This window comes from Eleutherodactylus coqui, chromosome 3 (assembly GCF_035609145.1).
Source record: "Eleutherodactylus coqui strain aEleCoq1 chromosome 3, aEleCoq1.hap1, whole genome shotgun sequence".
In the NCBI taxonomy this organism is placed as follows: Eukaryota; Metazoa; Chordata; class Amphibia; order Anura; family Eleutherodactylidae; genus Eleutherodactylus; species Eleutherodactylus coqui.
This window is the reverse complement of record NC_089839.1, coordinates 31,130,909-31,154,529: the sequence shown is the minus strand read 5'-3', so window position 1 is coordinate 31,154,529 and position 23,621 is coordinate 31,130,909. Positions and strand designations below refer to the sequence as shown.

The following is a 23,621-nucleotide window of genomic DNA, read 5'->3' as shown; positions in this document are numbered from 1 at the left end:
GCGTGGAGCTGAAGACGCTCCGTGCTTTCCTATGGGCGACTAGTGATCGCGGATTACGCAAATCAAATCCGCCCGTGTGCCTAACGCAGGCCCAACGGGTTATTGATATGGCCAATGCAATGGTGAACCCTAGTTACTGATGAGATAGAAAACCCATTAGGACCTTTTACACTGGGTAATTGTAGTGGAAGAACAGCCATAAATATATCCCCATTGGTTGCTACAGGTGATGTGCTATCTGGTTGCTATGGAGCGCAGGCTCCTTGGTTGCTATGGACAGGCGCACTTCCGGTCACATGTAGCCGCACACCACTCGTCACAGAGGCTTTTTCTACGGCTCCTCCCACTCTCTAACCACTCGCGGAAAGTCCTCATCCCCTCCCATTATTATGAGGACACGCCCCGCTGTCGCCGCCTCTTTCCGTGAAGACTCCGCCCCCTTCTCCAGCGACAAGTCACAGCTTGCCGGAGCAAGTGACGTCAACGCGGTCGGCGTGTTCTTATGCGTCATGCGAAGCGGCTGACCCGGAAGTTGTGTCCGTGAGAGCCGCGGCGTCTGCTGGAGCTACACCGGGCAGACAGTGTGAGGAGCGGGGCAGGAGGACCGGGAGGGCGAGGGTGACAGAGGGGGCAGGATAACGGAGGAGGAGGAGGGAGCTAGACTGATGGGGGAGGGGCAGATGTAACGGGGAGGAGAAGGGGGACCAGAAATAACTGGGATGAAAGGGCAAAAATAATAGAGAAGGGAAGCAAAGCAATGGGGGAGGAGGGGACAGGAGCAAGGGGGAGGAGCAGAGGGGGTGAAAAGTAATAGGGAAGGAGAAGGGGCAAGAGTAACAGGCAGCAGGGGGAGCAGGGTGATGGGGCAAAAGGAGGAGTAGGAGGGAGGGCTTGGAATGACAGCAGGGTGGGGTTTGGAATGATGGGAGGGCGGTAGGATGGGGGGGGGGGAATGGCAAAGGGAAGCAGGAGAGGTGATTTGGAAGGATATGGGGGGGGGGGCAGGAGAGGGGATTTGGAAGGATATGGGGGGGGCAGGAGAGGTGATTTGGAAGGATATGGGGGGGGGGGGCAGGAGAGGGGATTTGGAAGGATATGGGGGGGGCAGGAGAGGGGATTTGGAAGGATATGGGGGGGGGGCAGGAGAGGGGATTTGGAAGGATATGGGGGGGGGCAGGAGAGGGGATTTGGAAGGATATGGGGGGGGGGCAGGAGAGGGGATTTGGAAGGATATGGGGGGGGGCAGGAGAGGGGATTTGGAAGGATACGGGGGGGGCAGGAGAGGGGATTTGGAAGGATACGGGGGGGGGGGCAGGAGAGGGGATTTGGAAGGATACGGGGGGGGGGGGGCAGGAGAGGGGATTTGGAAGGATACGGGGGGGGGGGGGGCAGGAGAGGGGATTTGGAAGGATACGGGGGGGGGGCAGGAGAGGGGATTTGGAAGGATACGGGGGGGGGCAGGAGAGGGGATTTGGAAGGATACGGGGGGGGGCAGGAGAGGGGATTTGGAAGGATACGGGGGGGGCAGGAGAGGGGATTTGGAAGGATACGGGGGGGGCAGGAGAGGGGATTTGGAAGGATGGGGGGGGCAGGAGAGGGGATTTGGAAGGATGGGGGGGGGGCAGGAGAGGGGATTTGGAAGGATGGGGGGGGGCAGGAGAGGGGATTTGGAAGGATGGGGGGGGGGCAGGAGAGGGGATTTGGAAGGATGGGGGGGGGCAGGAGAGGGGATTTGGAAGGATGGGGGGGGCAGGAGAGGGGATTTGGAAGGATGGGGGGGGGGCAGGAGAGGGGATTTGGAAGGATGGGGGGGCAGGAGAGGGGATTTGGAAGGATGGGGGGGGGGGCAGGAGAGGGGATTTGGAAGGATGGGGGGGGGCAGGAGAGGGGATTTGGAAGGATGGGGGGGGGCAGGAGAGGGGATTTGGAAGGATGGGGGGGGGCAGGAGAGGGGATTTGGAAGGATGGGGGGGGGCAGGAGAGGGGATTTGGAAGGATGGGGGGGGGCAGGAGAGGGGATTTGGAAGGATGGGGGGGGGCAGGAGAGGGGATTTGGAAGGATGGGGGGGGGCAGGAGAGGGGATTTGGAAGGATGGGGGGGGGGCAGGAGAGGGGATTTGGAAGGATGGGGGGGGGGCAGGAGAGGGGATTTGGAAGGATGGGGGGGGGGCAGGAGAGGGGATTTGGAAGGATGGGGGGGGGCAGGAGAGGGGATTTGGAAGGATGGGGGGGGCAGGAGAGGGGATTTGGAAGGATGGGGGGGGGCAGGAGAGGGGATTTGGAAGGATGGGGGGGGGCAGGAGAGGGGATTTGGAAGGATGGGGGGGGGCAGGAGAGGGGATTTGGAAGGATGGGGGGGGGCAGGAGAGGGGATTTGGAAGGATGGGGGGGGGCAGGAGAGGGGATTTGGAAGGATGGGGGGGGGCAGGAGAGGGGATTTGGAAGGATGGGGGGGGCAGGAGAGGGGATTTGGAAGGATGGGGGGGGCAGGAGAGGGGATTTGGAAGGATGGGGGGGGGCAGGAGAGGGGATTTGGAAGGATGGGGGGGGCAGGAGAGGGGATTTGGAAGGATGGGGGGGGCAGGAGAGGGGATTTGGAAGGATGGGGGGGGGGCAGGAGAGGGGATTTGGAAGGATGGGGGGGGGGCAGGAGAGGGGATTTGGAAGGATGGGGGGCCAGGAGAGGGGATTTGGAATGACATATGGGGGGGGGCAGGAGAGGGGATTTGGAATGACATATGGGGGGTGAAAGCAGGAGAGGAATGACGTTCCTTATTTACGGCTTTCAAACTTACTGCTGGTTGTTCCTGTTTTCGTCAGTGTCCACCATGTTGGTGGGAGAGCGGAGGAACGGCAATCTCCTGGTCCAGCTGGGTCCAATGCTGCAGGCCCAACCAGAGGAACTCCTGCGCCAGCGATGGAGCGCGGACGGTCATGTGGAGTATCTGATCCGCTGGGCAGTGCACAACACGGAGGAGACCGGAGCCAGCAGCAGCGGAGCCACCTCGCAAGCGGAGAACAAGTCCTCCAACATCCTCATGTGGATGTCGGCCGAGGAGGTCTACAGCAACTGCCCCACCCTGCTGGGGAAGCGGAAACCTGAGGGGTCCGGGGTCCCAGAGGAGAAGACTTCTGGGGCCCCAGATGAAGGCGCTCTGCAGGAGATGACAGAAGACGTCCGCATGTTGGTGCAGAGAGCCGCCCGGCAGATGTCCCACAGCTGTGGCCCCGACTCGTCCATCCTGAACACCATCCACGTGCTAAGCGCTTACGCCAGTATCGGCTCGCTGGCGGGGGTCTTCAAGGAGACAGGAGCGCTGGACCTGCTCATGAAGATGCTCTGCAACTCCGAGAAGCAGATCCGGAAAAATGCTGGCAAGATGCTGCGCGCTCTGGCATCACATGATGCAGGTAGGTGTGGATCCCTGGTGTCTGGCAGTGCATGATGGGTAGATGGCACTACCTTCATAGTGGCGGCATGTCTTTAGAGCGGGATGTTGCATGGCATGATGGGAATTAATAAGCATCTTCTATAACGCTGCCGGGTCTCGCTCACTTTCTGAGGTTTAACCGGGATTTCCTGGAGGAGCTGAGTGACGACCCCGGGGCATGTGGTAATGCAACAATCTACAGCACTTCGCCCTTGAAGCCGGGTCGTGCATGGCATGATGGGTAGTAATTTGTATTTTGCAGGAAGTCGCGCCCACGTCTTGTTGTCCCTCAGTCAGCAGGACGGCATTGAACAACATATGGATTTCGAGTCACGTTTTACACTGTTGCAGCTCTTTGCGGAGACCACCAGCTCGGAGGAACATTGCATCTCTTTTGATGGCATCCACCTACCTCAGGTAAGGGACGGTGGTGCTGGTTAGGGCGACCCGACTGTTTATGTACAGCTGTATCCTTCTTATACATTAGACGTCGGAAGAGAAAGGCGGTATCTGAAGATGAGAAGCCCGAAGCTCCTTCTAGGAAGGTAAGGAGGCTGTAATGTCCTCCAGAGGGGGAGGATAAAAAGATCTTCTGGAAGCTGAGGACTCCCCTCTGCAGGAAGTGTACAAGTGTCTTCTGGGAAGGAGAGGAGGTTGTAGATGTCCTCTAAAGAGAATGATTAGCCCCTTAACGACCGCCGATGCGCCTTTTGACAGCCTGCGACATCTGGGTATGTATGGATGGAGATCGCACAGCGATCTCCCTCCATACATTGCGGATGCTGGCTGTTTCTTACTGTGGACACCTGGCAGCAACCGCTCCGATAATCCGCGCAGCTGATCGGAGCTGTTAACCGTTTAAATGCCGCTGTCAATTCTGACAGTGGCATTTAAATCCCCCGAACCTACATGTTCCTCTCCTTCCCACAAGATCCTTGCATCCTCCCCTCTGCAGGACACCTACAATCTCCTCTCCTTAAAGAAGATGTACATGTTCTTCTCCTTCCCACAAGATCCTTGCATTCTCCCCTCTGGAGGACATCTACTGCCTCCTCTACTTCAAAATGTCCTCCAGAGGGGAGGATGCAAAGATCTTCTGGAAGGCGAGGAGACTTTGTCCGCTAAGAGTTGATTACCTGAGTGACCATTTCTGGGGGGAGATGAGATCTTGTAAAGGTTTGGGGTCCGCCTGCTGTCTATTGCATGTTCTGGTGTTTTGCAGTGTCCCTCAGCATTAACCCTTTAGTTCAGTCATTACTTTGGGTTGCTCTTTTTGGCAGATCCCGGGGAAGCAGCTGTTCTCATTGGTGAAACGTTACCTGTGTGTGACCTCCATGCTGGACCAACTGAGCAGCGAGCGGCCTGACCGTAACGAGGAAATCCGCCTCCAGCGCCAGTTTGACTTCTGCATGGCCATGGGCAGCCTGATCTGTGAGCTTGTGCGGGTCATGGGCTGGGTCAGTGAACGTCCTCATAGGACAGATATTTTCCCAGACCTCGAACAGCGTCGAGTGTTTCGCTCAATCTTCCAGCCTCTGGCGACCTCCTGCGCCAGTCTGCAGTTGGCGGTCAGTTCGTCTTCACGTTCTACACCTGCAAAGAAGTCCTCTAATAAAGAGTTTATGACTCCATCTGACTTTGTTTCGCGGAGCGCTTATGTGGATTATATCCAGGAAGCTCTGAAGCCGGGAATGACTGTCCGAATGCTGGAAGACTATGATGAGATCAATGCCGGAGACGAGGGTGTGTTCCGTCAGAGTAACAACGGGATGCCTCCCGTTCAGGTAAGCCGGACTTCTGCTGCGTGTTACAAGTGGTCACTCTGAGGTCATCTGTGTCTTGTGGACAGACAGGGTGTATGACTAGAGGACATGACTTGTGTACCTCGCAATGGCAGCGGTTTCTTACTCCTAAGCAGCAGGCGTCCATAAGGTTGCATAGGTTTTTGCTGTCTGTGATGCTGGATGACGACCACAGCAAAGTTATATGACTCAGTTATGTCAGCATAGCTATATAAGCCTGCTCTATATGGCCACTTTACGCCGGTCTTTGGACTTCTCCACTAGTAAGTAATTCCCTGCTTTTGTTTCCTCTGTACTTGCTATAATATGGTCAACCTTCCATGTTCTGAGTTTCCGCAGCCAATCTGAGCAAGCAGAGCTGCAGTGTGAAATATGGAGGAGGGACAGAGGAGCAGTATGAGCCTCTGATGAGACTGGAGGTGGGTTTAAAGGAGCTGTACCAAGTTATCTCCATTGGCGATGCGAGGAATCACAAAATTATGAGGCCAGTGGCTCACTTCACATTTGTGATGCAGCGTGAAAACAAAATTGCAGCATGCCCATTCTTTTTGCGATCTCTCCCATTATTTCCAATAGGGCCGCCGGCAGCAGCGCCGGCCCCACTGACAGCAATGGGAGATGATCGCTATCTCCTGCTGCAGATGGGGCAGGAGATTCCTTTACCCCTACGTGGAGTCCTCTCCTCATTGAACACTGTGATAGAAGGAGGGTGTTCAGTGATAAGGGGACTCCCTGTGGGGGTGAAAGAATTCCCTGCAGCAGCGTCAGGAATCTCCCTACTTTTTCATTGGGGCCGGTGCTGCTGCCGCTGTCGCCTCCATGAGAAGGGTAATCCCCTGGATGTGACAGCATCCAGGGGTTTCACATCCAAGGAATCCCCTGCTGCAGCTGTAACAGCTGCAGCAGGGGATCGCCATCTTCTCCCATTGCTTTCAATGGGGCCAGTGCTGCTGCTGCCCATTAAAAGCAATGGGAGAACACATCTCTTGCCACGGCGGAGATGAAGGGAACCCCCACAGGGATGCAAGGCAGTTTCCTTGTGAAAACTCCTCGCATCCAGGGTGTTTCTGAGGTTTGCAAGAGCGATATCTGGACGTGAATCACAGCCCGATATCGCTCTCACCAGTGTGCAGGAGCCCTTCCTGTGGTTCGTGGCCAACTTTATGATTAGCGGGGTTGGACCGCTGGGAACCCCCACCCCCCAATTGATCCCAAAAACAGAGTCCTGACAATCCTTGCATGAATGAAGTGGTTGCACATGTGTGCTGCTGCAGCTCCATTCGTGTCAATGCGAACCTCCTGTTTCAGGACAAAATTCTATCCTGAAACTTAGTGGGAGGTGAGTATATTACCTGCAGTTGTTTTTGGCTGTCCAAGATGGCTGCCGTAGTTCTGTAACTACCTGATGCACACAAAAATAGGTCGTGCAATGTGGGGGCTCCGTAAACATCTTACAGCTGCGCTTCACTGCTTCTGTGCATTGCTTATTACTTTGAAAGAGGACGAGTGACATTTATAGCCCCTCCATATATAGCCATCATATGGACGGAGGCGCAGTCAGGATGGGGTTGAGGGGCGGAGCCACTTGTTGGCGTTGTAATTTAGCTGAGTGGAGCTACGGAAGTAAAGTGAGGTTGGTAAGCTAATCGTATCTCTGAAGCAATTTCTATTAGTTGTAAGATGGATGACTCCTTTTAATATGAACTGAATTCACTGGGAGATACTTGAAAGGAATAACTGGAGAGCAGTGGATGAGATGGGAAACAGAATTGACGGGGGATTGGAGGGGCCGTGAGCGTTGGCTGGGAGACCACAGGGGAAGATGAGGGGTGCACTAATGTTGACTTGAAGTTGAGGGTAAAATTGTATGGCATTTTAGAATAATATTTAACAAGGAGACATGCAAGAAAAATTAAAGTGCGTACAGAATGGGAGGAATTGGGCTAAGCAGCAGCACATGTGGAAAAGACTTGGTATACTAATATGGTATTAGTGTATCTTGACGCCACCAGAAGCTAGAGAGTTGACAGGACTTCCAAGAGGAACACCTAGTCAGACCCCTAGCTCCCGATTGGCTCAAGAGCTGAAGGTCCTGCTACACTGGATTTCTGGCAGAAACGGCCGGCGCTGAGCTGCTGCGCTGTGACTGCAGGTAGCCGCTGACTGTAGGTAGCCGTACCTACTAATAGATTACAGACTGAACATGAGTCAACAATGTGACGCAGCAGCAAAAAAGGCAAACACAATTCTAGATTGTATTCAGAGAAGCGTAGATCACATGAGGTAATTATCCCCCTCTACTATACCTTTCTTAGTCAGACCTCATCTGGCATACTGTGTACAGTTCTGGGCACCCCAATTTAAAAAAGACATAGACAAACTGGAGCAAGTTCAGATAAGAGTTACCAAGATGGTGAGTGATCTGCAAATCCTATCCTATGAGGAACGGTTAAAGGATCTGCGAATGTTTAGCTTGCTGAGAGGAGACCTAATAGTTGTCTACAAATATCTGAAGGGCTGTCACAGTGCAGAGGGATCAGACCTATTCTCATTTGTACAAGGAAAGACTAGAAGCAATGGGATGAAACTGAAAGGGAGGCGACACAGAGCATTTCAGATCTTCATTTGGCTTTTTCTTCTATGCACTAAATGTTTAAATAAACAGAATATATTGCAATTAACACTTAAAGCACCAGAGTGTGTAAAAGTTAGTTTTTGGTTTTATACCTTGCAAGTAAAAAAAACAGCATATCAAACCTAACGGAGGCTCGGGGGTCCATCTGCTCCAGCCCAACATGCGGTTTGCAAACTTTGCTGCTTCTTCTGTAAAACTTAAGCAGATGGACCCCGCTGTCTCTCTTCTGTGCGGTTTAGTTTTATATCTTTGCAAGTCTAATAACACGTTTTTACGCTCTCTGCTGCTGTAAATGTTGTTGCACTAAATTTAGTTCGAATATCCAGTGAATAAGTAAAGGTACTTGTGGTCTATTAGAGGATCTGACAGTCTGGCTTTTTCTCAGAAGTGAAAGTGGAAATTGCATTCTGTTCTTGGATAACAGCCCGACACCTGCTCTTAACAGCAGGGACTAAAGAACCCACGGATCACCGCTGTTTAACCCTTAACATGCCACGGTCAAGACTCCCTCTCTCACCCATCAGACCACCACGATGTGATCAACATGGTCCCGATGGGTTGCTATGGCACCTGGAGACTTGAATATAGTCTCCACGTCGGCAAGCTACAGTGGTTATTGCTTGATTCGTAATGACCCAGAAAAAAAGGCGAAAATGGCAAATTTTGCATAAAATATATATATTTTTTTAATGCAAAATTATCTATTTTCGCCTTTTTTTTTTTTTTTTTTTTTAAGGCCTAAGCTAATTTCACACGGGCGAGTGAGATATTGGGCCATGAAGTTTGACCCAATATTACACTCGGGAACATGCGTTTTCCCTCCCAACCCCCCTTCCTGGGGATGGGAGTTGTTTTTGTGTCAAACGCCTTGCATCACTTCTGGGTAGCGGAATTGGCAAGTGCTTTCAGTGGGAAACCTCGCATCACGCTCGCTAGCACCTCGCATGCGATGCGGTGCTTTTCCAGCTCCATTGAAAACAATGGGTAATGCATTTAGAGCAAACGCCCAAAGATAGGACATGCCATGATTTTTTTTTTTCTTCCCGCACTTTCACAAGGCGCAAATCTCACGCAATTCTTCTCAGCAGGGTGAAAGCGGCCTAAGGGGACCTGAACTTGCAATTGATTGATTGCCTATACAATATACTGCAATACTATATTATTGCATTATATTGTATTTTGACAAACATCCTATTAAGACGTGCCACATGCAAACCCATTTATGGCAGCCTTGGGGTGGGGGGGGGGGGGCTTCAGAAGGCCCCTGGCTACTATGGCACCCTGCAACACTACAGTCCTGATTGGGATATTTCAGTGCTGGTGTTGGAATTGGCAGCAGCATTTAAAGGGGTTAATAGCTGCGATCGGATTTGTTTGATTGCAGCTGTTGCTGTCTATGGAGGGCGCTGGTCTCCCGAGCCTGCGCTGGACATGTACGTCCTCAAATAGGGGTTAAAAGAAAGTAAGACGCAGGTAGTCAGCGGAAGGTTGAAGAGACGGTGTCAGGTCAGGATGAACACAATGGTAAGGTTGAGGGTGAGGAGTTGGCGTTGGGTCCAGTACACGGGTGGAGAGCTTGTCTGCAGTAAGGCTGGATTGACATAACCAAATTTGTGCACCTTTTTGCGCTCAATATGCAGAGAATAAAACCCATTGTTTTAAGAGAAACGTGTGCAAATACGCTCACGATGGGGTGAGAGGATGGAGAGGGGTTGTTGGAATACCAGATTGAAGCTTCATCTGATGTGAAAGTCCTCGGCAATGGTGAGAAGGGAGTCTTTAATAGGGAGCTGCAATACGAAACTGAGCCACTGCCGAATGGACAGCACTCTGAGCATTCTTTCCGTCCGCAGCATCATCTTGTTGATTGGTTGGTGGCCTGAGTGGTGGACTCCTGCCGATCTGGTATTGATGACTACCTGTAAGGGTAGCTCATCTATAGATCTAAAGGTGAAAGCCCTGATTGACCACTAATTCTCTAACTTCCCCGTCACAACACGATTATTCAATGCCAAGTTCAAAAGTATTGGCACCCCTGTGTAATGTACCTAATCTAATTCTCTAACTTCCCGATGTCATACAAATATGAAATTTGGCACAACCATTCTTTAGCTCCTAAATAGGAAAAGTAAAGGGGTCACAAGTTGATCATTCAATGCTAAGTGGAAAAGTATTTGCACCCCTATTTAATGTAACTTCCCGGTGTCGTACAAACGTGAAATTTGGCATGAACATAGCAACATTTGTCTTCATTCGGCCTTACATACTATGTCCATCTAGTCCAGCCTGTATATCCTCCTGTGTTGTTGATCCAGAGGAAGGCAAAAAAACCCAGAGGTAGGAGCCAATTAGCCCATTTGGGGGAAAAATTCATTCCCGACTCCCTAATGGCAATCCGACTAATCCCTGGATCAACCCCTAATAGTTCCTACCTGCCTGTAGACCTGGATTAACAAATAACCTTAGATTTATATCCTGTAATATCCTTCTGCTCTAAAAAGACATCAAGTCCCCTTTTAAACTCCTCTATGGATTTTGCCATCACCACGTCCTCAGGCAGGGAGTTCCACAGTCTAACTGCTCGTACAGTAAAGAACCCCTTTCTGTGTTGGTGATGAAACCTGCTTTCCTCTAGACGTAACGAATGTCCTCTTGTTACCGTCGTGGTCCTGGGTGTAAACAGATCCTGGGAGAGATCCTTGTATTGTCCCCTCATGTATATATACATAGTTATTTGGTCGCCCCTTAACCGTCTTTTTTTCCAGGGTAAATAATCCCTATTTTGATAGCCTCTCTGGGTATTCCAGTCCCGTCATTCCATGCATTAGTTTAGTTGCCCTTCTTTGAACCCCCTCCAGTACTGTAACATCTTTCCTGAGCACCGGCGACCAGAATTGTACGCAGTATTCCATGTGAGGCCTGACAAGTGCCTTATATAGTGGGAGGATAATGTTCTCGTCCCTCGCCCCTATACCTCTTTTAATGCACCTCAAGACGTTATTGGCTTCTGCAGCAGCTGACTGGCATTGGTTACTCCAGTTTAGTCTACAATCCACTAGTACCCCCAGGCATTTTCCATATCACTTTTCCCTAGCAGTGCCCCATTAAGTGTATATTGGTGACATCCATTTTTGTTGCCCATATGCATAACCTTACATTTATCAACATTGAACTTCATTTGCCATTTTCCTGCCCAAGCCCCTAGCTTATCTAGGTCTGTTTGTAGCCGCACATTGTCCTCCGTTGCATTAATTATATTGTATAATTTTGTGTCCTCTGCAAATATTGATATTTTGCTGTGCAGTCCGTCTATCAGGTCGTTGATAAATATATCGAACAGAATGGGGCCCAATACTGAACCCTGTGGCACCCCTCTAGCGACTGTGGCCCAATCAGAGTATGAACCATTTATTACCACCCTCTGCTTTCTATCATTGAGCCAATTATTTACCCACGTTTTCACCCAGTCTGAGCTGCCTCATTTTATATATCAGCCTATTATGCGGCACTGTGTCAAATGCTTTAGAGAATTCCAGATATACAAGATCAATAGACTCTCCCAGGTCCAGCCTAGAGCTTACTTCATCATAGAAGCTGATCAGATTGGTCTGACATGATCGACCCTTCATGAATCCATGCTGGTGAGGAGTTATTCCGTCGATCTGCTTGAGGTATTCTTCGATTGCGTCTCTCAGAAACCCCTCGAATATTTTTCCCGTTACTGAAGTGAGACTTACCGGCCTGTAGTTACCAGGCTCACTTTTGGTCCCCTTTTCGTAAATTAGAACCACGTTGGCAATGCGCCAATCCAATGGTACAATCCCGGTCTTGATAGTATTCACAAATATTAGATATAGCGGCCTAGCTATCACATCACTTAGTTACTTTAGTACCCTTGGGTGTATTCCATCTGGGCCTGGCGATTTATTGATTATTTTAAATCTTCTTTAACCGATTCAGCACTTCCTCCTGCGTTAGGTATAAGATATTTTGTGAGGCGTGCATTTTATTCCCCTGCATCTCATGTGGCATTTCCTTTTTCGTTTGTGAATACGCTTGAAAAGAAACTATTTAATAGATTTGCCTTCCCTCCATCATCTTCAATGATTTCTCCTGCATTATTTGTTAAAGGGCCAGTGCTCTCGGTGCAAATCCTTTTGCTATTAACCCCTTCACGACCAAGGACGTACCGGTACGTCCTGTGGCCGCGGGGTATGTATGAAAAGAGGTTGCTATGCAACCTCTCTTCATACAGTGCGGGCGTCAGCTGTTTATAACAGCAGACACCCGCGGGCAATAGCCGCGAGCGGCCGATCGCGGCTATTAACAATTTAAATGCCGCTGTCAATTCTGACAGCGGCATTTAAATTCCCCGAACGATGTTCGGGGGTCCCGCACGGCCCCCCCCCCCCGCGGTGAGATCGGGGGAGCCATGCAGGTGTCATGGCAGCCGGGGGCCTAATACAAGGCCCCAGGGCTGCCTTAACAGACTGCCTATCAAGCCATCCACACAGGGTGGCTTGATAGACTGCCTGTCAAAAGGCAGTATGACTTAATGCTATAGCATTACGTCATACTGCAGGAGCAATCAAAGCATCGCATCTTAAAGTCCCCCAGGGGGACTTCAAAGTAATGTAAAAAAAAAAAAATCTATAAAGTTTTTTTAATTGAAAAAAAAAAAGTTGTAAAAGTTTAAATCGCCCCCCTTTTCCCATATCTATTATTAAAAAATCTAAATAATAAATTAAAAATATGTATTTGGTATCACCGCGTCCGTAAACGTCCGAACTATCAAGGTAGCACATTATTTTTTTCCGCACAGTGAACGTCGTCCGAAAAAAAAAAAAAAATAAATAAAGAACGCCAGAAATGCATTTTTTTTTAGTTACCCTGTCTCCCAGAAAAAACGCAATAAAGAGCGATCAAAAAGTCGTATGTATTCCAAAATGCTACTATCAGAAACTACAGGACATCCCTCAAGAAATGAGACCTTGCTCAACTACGTTGACGAAAAAATAAGAAAGTTATCGCGCACAAAATGACGGCAGAAAATAATTGAAAAAAATGTAATGTCTTTGAAAAAAAAAAAAAGAGCATAGTAAAAAAAAAACTATACAAGTTTGGTATCGTAGTAATTGTACCGACCCATAGAATAAAGTTATGTCGTTTTTGTTGCCGTTTGTGTGCCGTAGAAACAAGACGCACTAAAAGATGGCGAAATGTCGTTTTTGTTTTTTCTTCATTTTACTCCACTTAGAATTTTTTAAAAGTTTTTCAGTACACTATATGGTACCTTTAAATAGCACCATTGAAAAATACAACTCGTCCTGCAAAAAACAAGCCCTCATACAGCGACGTTGATGGATAAATAAAGGAGTTACGATTTTTTTTTTTTAAAGGGGGGAGGAAAAAACGAAAATGGAAAAAGAAAAATGCCCGCGTCATTAAGGGGTTAATATAGTTGAAAAATAGTTTTGGGTTGTTTTTGCTCTCTTTGGCGATCAGTCTTTCTGCCTCCTCCTTGACAGTTTTTGATCTTATCTTTGCATATTTTGTTTTTTTCCCTGTATGATTTTAGCGCTTCTTCGCTGCCTTGTTGCTTTAGTAGTTTGAATGCTTTCTTTTTTTCGTTTATTGCCTCTCTTACCGTCTTGTCGAGCCAGATTGGTTTCCTTTTACTCAAAATATTTATTTTTAAAGGGAATGAACTGCTCACATGAGGTGATTAGGATCATTTTAAACTTTTCCCATTTGTCCCCTGTACTGTTATTTTTGAGGATGTTTTCCCATTTAATGGTACCGATAGTAGTTCTAAGCTGATCAAATTTTGCTTTACTAAAGTTTAGTTTCTTTGTCGTTCCATGATAAGGCTTCTTATTGAATGACAGCTGGAAGTTGATTATATTGTGGTCACTGTTCCCCAAGTGCCCCTCAACCTGCACCCCCATTTTTCAGTCTGGTTTGTTAGTACTAAGTCCAGAGTGGCCCTCCCTCGAGCTGGCTCCTGCACAAGTTGGCTAAGGTAGTTATCTTTAATTGATCTCAAGAACTTATCACCCCTATGAGATTTGCAGGTTTCGTTCTCCCATGTTATATCGGGATAATTAAAGTCTCCCATGATAATTACTTCATTGCGGTTTGACACCTCTTCTATCTGCCTTAGTAGTAAGGTTTCAGTTTCTTCTGTTGCTTTTGGTGGTCTAGAGAAAACCCCTATCAGGATTTTGTTATTTTTTTTTCTCCCTGTATTTCTACCCACAGAGATTCCACATGTTCATCTCCTACTGCTTTATCTTCCCATAGTCTCCGCTTTAAGTACTGAAGTACAATGACCATTCTTTAGGTCCTAAATAGAAAAAGTAACTGGGTCACAACTCGATTATTCAATGCTAATTGCAAAAAGTAAGTGCACCCCTGTGTAATCTAACTTCCCGGTGTTGTACAAGCGTGAAATTTCGCGCAAGCATTCTTTAGGTCCTGAGTGGGAGAGGTGGCACATTTTGCAGATGGACATCGGTATATGCAGCCTGAGAAGAATCTAACGCTTCTCTATGTGTATACATATTTTATTCCTCGGTTCCTCTGAAGTAAGCACGACTTCATAAAATCTTCCGTGTGAACATCAGGGAAACGCCTGTATCAAATTTAACTCTGGCGAAGCTAGGTATATCAGCTAGTCAAATATATAGCCCAGAAAACTCCTTGACGTGTTGAATAGTTGTCTACAGTTGAGAGGAGGATATGAGAGTAGTTAGACAGTGCAGACTTTAGAAACAAACTGCCATCACCTTTGAGTCCTATAAACTATTATGGGGCACAAAGTTGAGGGAACGGAAAGTTTGGGGAGGTACATTTCATACTCGCCAAGTGCCCCATTCATACTCTCACCCAGTGAGGAACTATGAAACCTACCTCCTTGGACTCTCTTTCATCACTTTTTGATACACATAAGGTACAGTGGGGAAAAAAAGTATTTAGTCAGATAGCAATTGTATAAGTTCTCCCACTTTAAAAGATGAGAGGCCTGTAATTGACATCATAGGTGGACCTCAACTATGAGAGACAACATGAGAAAACACATCCAGAAAATCAGTCAGATTTTTTATTTATTTATTTATTTTTAACATTTTTTTTGCAAATTATGGTGAAAAATAAGTATTTGGTCACCTACAAACAAGCAGGATTTCTGGGTCTCACAGACCTGTAACTTCTTCTTTAAGAGGCTCCTCAGTCCTCCATTCATTAGCTGTAGTAATGGCACCTGTTTGAACTTATCAGTATAAAAGACACCTGTCCACAACCTCAAACAGTCACACTCCAAACTCCACTATAGTAAAGACCAAAGAGCTGTCGAAGGACGCCAGAAACAAAATTGTAGCCCTGCACCAGACTGGGAAGACTGAATCTGCAATAGGGAAGCAGCTTGGTGTGAAGAAATCAACTGTGGGAGCAATAATTAGAAAATGGAAGAGATACAAGACCACTGATAATCCCCCTCGATCTGGGGCTCCACACAAGATCTCACCCCGTGGGGTCAAAATGATCACAAGAATAGTGAGCAAAAATCCCAGAACCACACTGGGGAACCTAGTGAATGACCTGCAGAGAGCTGGGACCAACGTAACAAAGGCTACCATTAGTAACGCACAACGCCGCCAGTGACTCAGATCCTGCAGTGCCAGACGTGCCACCTGCTTAAGCCAGTACATGTCCAGGGCTGACTTAAGTTTGCTAAAGAGCATTTGGATGATCCAGAAGAGTATTGGGAGAATGTCATATGGTCGGATGAAACCAAAGTAGAACGGTTTGGCAGAAACACAACTCGTCGTGTTTGGAGGAGAAAGAATGCTGAGTTGCATCCAAAGAACACCATACCTACCGTGAAGCATGGGGGTGGTAACATCCTGCTTTAGGGCTGTTTCTCTGCAAAGGGACCAGGACGACTCATCCGTATACATGAAAGAATGAATGGGGCCATGTATCGTGAGATTTTGAGTGCAAACCTCCCATCAGCAAGGGCTCTGAAGATGAAACGTGGCTGGGTCTTTCAGCATGACAATGATCCCAAACACACCGCCAGGGCAGCAAAGGAGTGGCTTCGTAAGAAGCATTTCAAGGTCCTGGAGTGGCCTAGCCAGTCTCACGATCTCAACCCTATAGAAAACCTTTGGAGGGAGTTGAAAGTCCGTGTTGCCCAGCGACAGCCCCAAAACATCACTGCTCTTGAGGAGATCTGCATGGAGGAATGAGCCAACATACCAGCAACAGTGTGTGCCAACCTTGTGAGGACTTACAGAAAACGTTTCACGTCTGTCATTGCCAATAAAGAATATATAACAAAGTATTGAGATGAACTTTTGTTATTGACCAAATACTTATTTTCCACCATAATTTGCAAATTCGTTAAAAATCGGACAATGTGATTTTCTGGATGTGTTTTCTCATGTTGTCTCTCATAGTTGAGGTCCACCTATGATGTCAATTACAGGCCTCTCATCTTTTTAAGTGGGAGAACTTGTACAATTGGTATCTGACTAAATACTTTTTTCCCCACTGTAGTTTTTGGGACTCAAATGTGATTGCAAGTTCCCTTTAAGTTGAGGGCGGCCTGTTTTGAATGTTAAGTGGGTTTTCTTCTAAGGAAGAGAAGGCAAGATAAGAAAAGCGGTGAGATGGGGAACACAATGTATAGACTGTAGTTCTTGGTCCTCCACAGTACAATGCATAGACTGCAGTCCCTCGTCCTCCCCGCACACCGGCGTGTAGTAACATGGATTATCACCTGCAGGTTTTGTGGCGGTCCACAGGAAGAACGTACTGGGTCCACTGGCACATGATTGAGATCATCAGCGCTGGAGATCAACCAGAAGAGGAAAACCAGGAGAAGGCATCCTCAACAGGAGAAAGTGTGAAGGCACCTGCAGGTGAGACCAGGGGGTCCTTGGGGTCTTATAGTCATGGACAGAAGTGGAGATCCATCGGCTGCCGACCTTCAGCTCCTCCCAGGTCTCAAGATCCCTAATTGCTGTAAGTGAATGGGAACTATCATTGTTTACATCCACAGAATGGAAGCCTGCCTTGACCGAATGCTTTTCACAGCTGAGGATTTGTTACAATTGTATCCAGTCTGGCCTCCAGACTGATGCATTGAATCTGCACTGATACATTGTTGCAAACTATAAAAACAAGAGATTTGCCCTGCCGATGTCTTTACATCGGATTGTCTGCTCTGATGGGAACAAACCCTCAGCTGTGTGAGTAGAACTAGTTTTCAATCTCTGGATGTAAATGAGAAGCTTTCCAATCACTGACAGCAAGCAGATGGAGGGCACAATCAAACGATGGTGCTAACATTTGCGTTGTGGGAGGAGCGTTGTATTGGTGCATGTCCGTGGTGTTGGCACTTGGTGATAGTTCTTGATGACCAGGAGGAACGCTGCACACGTGCGCTCTAGCGCCCCGCCGCCGCTTCAGCTTACAGAACCCACACTAATGGCAACTGAACAAGAATTGTTCAGTTTCTGCGTGCGAACAGCGGTTGTTCACTTTTGAACGACTGTCTGCTTACTATGAATGGAGGCGGGTAGGGTGGAGAACGCTCAGCGGCCCACGATGCCAGCGATCCTCCTGTGTAACGGCAACGGAGCAGGCATCACTGGGAAGAGCTGTCGGGCAACACAGGAGTGAGAATTGCTGGCCTCTGTCACAGCGCTGCCTGCGTGAAGGTTGGGCAGCATGGGGAGCGTTGACAACCCTCCCACCCCCACCCACCTCCATTGACAGTAAGCAGACAGTTGTGAATAAGTGCTGACCGCTGTTTGCACTGAATGACACGTCGTTCGGTTCTCTGCTTAGACACTGCATATGTTTACACGGGACGATTTATCATTCAAGTTCCTGTCGGAGCGTGGTAATCCGAACTATAATCATCCTACTCTAAATGTATCACCCTAGGGAGCTATATAATATCCTCAAGCTTATCCTACACTGCTGAGCCAAGCATCCCTACTAAGGAGATATGCTGTGATATCTGCAGCTTCTTGTAAGGGGTTAACAGCGGGGGTCACTGTCCTTTATGTACCCCAGCTGTTGCGGCGGGAGGCTGGGTCTCAGTAAGAGACGGCTCCCCCTGCAGAATGGAGCTGGCTCAGCTACTAATCCCGCACCATGCACAGGGCATAAGTTAACCCTTTCCAATCCAATTTGTATCTTGGTTTTACTAGGGGGCGTACTCTTTCTCTGCCTTTTAAGCAACGGCGCTATCTGCTGGCTAAAGCTAGTACTGCATGATGCGACACGTTGGATAGGGTCCAACAGCGGAGAGGCTGGCAATATACAGTAAGAGAACCCTGACGGACGTCTTCCAACATCGGAGCTGTACAGCCTTAAATCATAATGTCATCAGATGTCAGACAGTGCATTGGAAAGGGTTAACATCCTGCTGCATTAAGTACCCTGCAGCCAGGACGAAAATGTAGACCTTGTGTATTTTAAGGGGTTAATGGGCGAGTCCAGTCAGTAAACCCGCTGGCAATTGACTCTCGCAGAGAGATGGGGGGGCATTTCCAGGGCTTCTCCCTCTCCCAGAGCAGGGGTGGGGCTTGAGGGGGTGGGGGTTATAGTGACCTCTCTCTAGCCAAGTGAGGATGCGGGGCTAGCGGGATACACCCACTAGTCCCACCCCCCTCACTTGGCTCGTGAGGGATCACTATACCCCTCTAGCCCCTATCTCTCCAAATATGGGGAGGTATGTCAGAGGCCCCCTCCCCTGTCTCTGGGGAATTTCCTAGCCTGCTTCGCGATCTTCTCCTGTCGATTTGAAAACAATTGGCAATATCGCAGATTTTTCTTAGCACTCTGAGGCTTGAGTGAAGACCTCGCAAATGAGAATAAAACCATTGAAAATCATTGGTTCCATTATCATGCGTTTTCACTCACATTCTCATCGCAGGAAAGTCTCGCCAGGGGTTAAGAGCCCTAAATCAGATCAAAGTAGTGCATGGTATGAGTTGTGTATTATTTATTTATTTATTTATTTTTTTTCACACAGTCCAAGTGTGCATGGAAAAAATGTTGCCACATTGAGTAATGCGTATCCGTTCACATGGATGAGGGGGATGGGGGGGGGGGGGGGGATGCTAATGTGCTTGGGGGCCTGTAGTGGACACTCCGTAAAAGTCTCTCAAAGTGCCCCTTGTTGTGTCCACAGTCACCCCCATAGTGTCCTGTAAACGCTCTGGAGGGATGTACGCCCTTCCATACCTCGGAGTAACAGCGTCCAGTGAGGACAGGGGAGAGCTGAGGCAGGATGAGTGGTGGGAGATCCTCTTCTTCGTACGGAGGCTGGAGCCTCAGGAGCAGCAGGCGCTGCAGGACCTGATCCAACAGAACCCGGAGGGCGAGGTGAGACATCCGTGTACTGTATGTTCTGTAGACTGTTGCAGTCCTCTGTGTTTTCAGCAGTGCACATCTCTCTCGGTCAGCAGCGGTGTAGTCTGGATGAGCACGCTCTACTGCTCTTACCCCGCTCTGTGGATATGGCTCACAAGATCCTGAGCTTCTTGAGCGAACACTGCGCTGGCAGCGCCCTGGTCGACCTGCACTGCTCTCACGTCTATGCAAAGTACATCCTTCAGCCACGAAAGCAGACCTCCCACCCGAGTCGCAGAGCCCAGGAGCATTCTGTACAGGGAGACCTCCTGACCAAAAAGCCAAAGAATGAGGAACCTCAGAAAGTAGTGAAGACGGGAGCCCAGTCCAGTGCGGAGCCCTCAGACCTGCACCTTCTCGGCAGCTTGCTTTCCAAGGAAGGACTCCAAGCACTCTCAGATGAGAAGAGTAAAGGTAAGGAGGTGTACTGCTTATGTCAAGGGAGGTGATATTGCCTCCCGATACTTTTGGCCTCTGTATGATCAATGAGTGGAACAGGTTGCCATGAGATGTGGTGAGTTCTCCTTCAATGGAAGTCTTCAAACAAAGGCTGAATAGGCGTCTGTCTGGGATGAATCTTGCATTGGGCAGGGAGGGACCCTGGAGGTCCCTTCCAACTCTGATTCTGTGCATAAGATCTCTGGGGATCCACTAGTGTATATCCTAGAAATATCTATTGATTATTACAACCATTATGAATAAATTTGTGGGGTGACACGAAGGAGGTCATCTTCCTCGTTACAGTAGAGGGGGTCCATGAGTCCATCCAGGAGCCGAGGATGGTGGTGTGGGGACACATATTAGCCTTTTACTCCCCACTTCTACACGAGCCAACCCAAATAACCAATCACCGGGAATCAGCCAACCCAAATAACCAATCAGGTTGCGAATGGTGCAGATTTAGGGAGTAATATAGATATATGCGTAGATCCATTTCTGTGAGCTGTCCATCACTTATTGACTTCTCTGGGAGGGTGCAGTGGGCATGCTCTGGGAGTGCACGGCGGTTGTCCCATCACCTACTGACCTACGTGGGAGACTGTAATGGGAATGTTCTGCTCTATGGTATTAGCAGAGGTTGCTATGCCAGGAGGAATTCCACTTTGACCAACACTATTGACTTACTGGGGAGTGTAGTGGGCATGCTCTGGTATGTGCAAGGGAAAAGGGGGAAGACAGCTGTGACCATCACTTTCTATGGAAGACTATAGACCGCATGCTATGTAGTATGTGCAGGGAGGAGGATAAACATGCTTTTATGATGTAGGGAGGAGGAGATGTGCTGTGTCCATCTATTGACTTCTAGGGAAGTGTAGTGAGCATGTGCAGTGAAGAGTTGAGCTCTGGTCATCATCTACTGACTTCTATGTGATTGTAGTGTGCATGCTGTGTCATATGTACAAGGAAAATAAGGGAAGCTGAATTCTATGGAAGTCTGTAGTCGGTGTGAAGGAGGACGGGATGTGTTGTAATCAATGACTTCTACAGGAGCTGTGTAGTAAGCATGCTGTGATATGTACAAAGATTATGGTACAGGGAGAAGGAGGAACTGAGCTGTGTTCTCTATTGACTTCTATGGGAGAGTGTAGTGAGCATGCTCTGTAATATGGATAGAAGTCACTATGTTCACCACCCAACAGGTTTTGGATCTCCTCGGGGGACATCTAAGGGGATTTCTTTGGAGTTGTTGGTGGAGATTCTGGAGAAGGTGAAGAAAACCGCGTGTGGGGTGGAGGCGCTCTACACGGCACTACAGGGGATGCTCCAGCAGTCTGCAGAGGAGCTCCATGCTGTGAAAAGCGAGGGACGCTCTAACAGGTACTGACATGGTGGAGTTGACCTCTGAGCTCCCTGCTGCGTCTGATTGCAGTTATGGGTGGGGTCGGGCAGAGGTCTGCCATTTTGGAATATTTGTTGGTTGACCATTTAATCTGTTTGAACAACCAGAGAGAAGATCATTAAGATATTGGTGGAGATTTTGAGCAATCGGATGAAGGAGAAGCTTGTGGTGACCACGTGTCTACAGCTGACCTATGTGCTCATGTCCAAGTATGACTGGCGGGTACCGTTTGCCACGGAGGGAGGGGTGCGGGCAGTGCTGGCCTGTATGCAGGAGCACGAGTCCTCGGCTGCCATCCAGCATATCGGCCTGGTGGTGAGTACCTGACCCCCTTGCTGTGTCCTGCTGTGTGTGGCCTTTTATCCTGTAAACTGTGCTCCTTCCCTGACAGGTCCTGAAGGTGCTGACCGGAGTGGGCAACTGCGACCTGCGAGGAAGCTCCCGCCGCTATGCCCTGAATCCTGGAGATGCCCAGGTGATGAAAGAGATCTTTTCCAGCATCGGATCGGCTGCTAGTGGGAGCGCCACAAGTCTCCTAAGGGCCATCCCTGCGGCCATCAGCAAGCTGCAGGGCACAGAGGGGTAAGTGTTCAGAGCAGTAGCGTCATCAGCCCTAAGCTCTGCCCGCCTGCTGTCATCTTATGACCACCTGCCTTTTCAGGTGCTTCACCTCTGTGTACAACGGGCTGCTGGTCATCCGAATGTTGACAGAGAACCATGAAGCTCTATCTGAGCAGCTGTCTGGGGGTGAGCTGCCTGCTGTCCTCCAAAACTTCACAGGAGACAGCAACTCCATGTTCAACCGTCTGGATATCTTCATACAGAAGCAGCTCCATGATCTCATAAAGCAGCCTCAGGAGAAGAACGGCACAGATGGCAAAGGTAAGAACCCTCTGCTATTGGTAGTGCTGGATCATTTGTCCCTGCCTTATCCTGCTTTTTCTCGTCCGTATCATTGGGGGACACAGCAAAGACCTTGGATATAGCTTCTGCCACTAGGAAGTGACACAAAGCATAAAAAGTGTTAACTCCTCCCACTAGCTATACCCCTCCTGCAGGCATTTAGCTGGCTCAGTTTTTAGCTTAGTGTCTGCAGGAGGCAGGCGTGTAGTTTAGGTCTTAACGGAAGATGTCGATTGTGGGAATCTGGGGAGGCAGGGCTTTTCCCTGTCCTCCCAGGGAACTGTGAACAGTATGATGTCTCCGCCGTGCTGTTTACGCCAGACCCAAAGAAGACAAGGTGGCTTGATCATGCCTGTGCGCACTAGATCGATGCCCGCCAGCTATAGGGTTCTCCACCCTGGAGCAACTCCCATCCTCCGCGACAGCGAGTGCGGTGGGGAATACGGCTGGAGATGGACGCCGTGACGGAGGGCCGACGCAGCTGGGCACGGATTTATGTAGGATCTTCTGGAAGAGGGGTTATTATACAGGAGGTATGTATGCCCCTTGCCTCTCCCCTGTCTTCCCAGACTGCTGCTGGAAAGGGCAGCTTTGTCCTCAGGTTTCTGCATGTGGAGAAATTGCTGGGCCAGGTGCCCCTCACGCTGTTTTTAGGGGCACGGAAACTGAGGAAGGCCCTTGGTGTCCTGTGGTGGCGCTGTTCTTGCGGCCGTTACTGTGGGTCCAGGCTTTTCGGGTCTACCAGGCCCGAATCTGCACTGCAGCACCTCGCTGAATTTAGTGGCCACCGCTGGCTAGTGTGCAGCGACAGCACTGCTGCTTCTACCGGTCCACTGGTGCTGGTTAGCCCGCGGCTTCCGAGCCTACGGCTGTTTTGCGGTCGCAGCTCACAATATGCTGCCTGTTTGGCTCTACCTACCGGCTATGCGCTACCTCCTCTTCCCCTCAGGCAGTCGGGCGAGGTGACACTGCAGCCATGCGGCCTCTGCTGGTGCTGCGACGACCACCTGGACAGTGCTGGACAGAGCCACATACTATGTTCGCCCTTGCCACAGTACGAGATTACTTCAAGCTTGAGATTATCTCGTCTTACGAAGCACATTAGTCAGATGGTTGTCAGCATTCCTCCGAGCTTGCTGAGACCTGTGGTACCTTCCATGTGGCAAGAGTACTATACACAGGAGCTATGCTTATACATCGCTCCTTCTCTCTGCTCCGAAATGGGTGAGCCTTACCCAACGTCAAGCTCCCCTATGGTGTCTGTCTGCAGTTCCTTGCAGGCAGCTTGGCATGATCTCCATTGGGAGGAGTGACGCAGGCTGGGGACATCCAGAGCCGCACATTACTGTGCGCTCTCACCACGATATGGGACTGCCAACCAGTCAGAGTATGTCACATACAGTCTGTTTCTGTGTACGTATAGTGGTATGTCTGGGGTTCTGGCCTCTGACTGGAAGCCTAGGGGCTGTGATTCCCCTCCAGTCAGCTCTGAGACGCTGAGCCACTAGGAGTCTGATTCCTTGTCAGCTGGTTTCGGCACCATAGTGGCATCTAGTTCTTCTTGAGCGACGGGACAGCTA

General features: G+C 49.3%; 1 protein-coding gene across 2 annotated transcripts in view; it reads left to right on the top strand.

The window, feature by feature from the left end:
- Positions 1 to 450: 450 nt before the first annotated feature.
- Positions 451 to 23,621, top strand: part of CUL9 (cullin 9) — a 56,093-nt gene continuing 32,922 nt past the window's right edge. The window contains exons 1-11 of one of the 2 annotated variants that reach the window (XM_066595432.1): positions 451 to 583; positions 2,821 to 3,411; positions 3,694 to 3,848; positions 4,712 to 5,215; positions 16,657 to 16,792; positions 19,078 to 19,271; positions 19,355 to 19,712; positions 20,939 to 21,116; positions 21,246 to 21,453; positions 21,530 to 21,720; positions 21,800 to 22,020. In XM_066595432.1, coding sequence (XP_066451529.1) covers positions 2,829 to 3,411; positions 3,694 to 3,848; positions 4,712 to 5,215; positions 16,657 to 16,792; positions 19,078 to 19,271; positions 19,355 to 19,712; positions 20,939 to 21,116; positions 21,246 to 21,453; positions 21,530 to 21,720; positions 21,800 to 22,020 — 2,728 coding nt within the window. In that variant the 5' untranslated portion in view covers positions 451 to 583; positions 2,821 to 2,828. Of the gene's footprint in view, positions 584 to 2,820; positions 3,412 to 3,693; positions 3,849 to 4,711; positions 5,216 to 16,656; positions 16,793 to 19,077; positions 19,272 to 19,351; positions 19,713 to 20,938; positions 21,117 to 21,245; positions 21,454 to 21,529; positions 21,721 to 21,799; positions 22,021 to 23,621 lie in introns of both variants that reach the window. The other variant, XM_066595431.1, reaches the window with a different exon arrangement.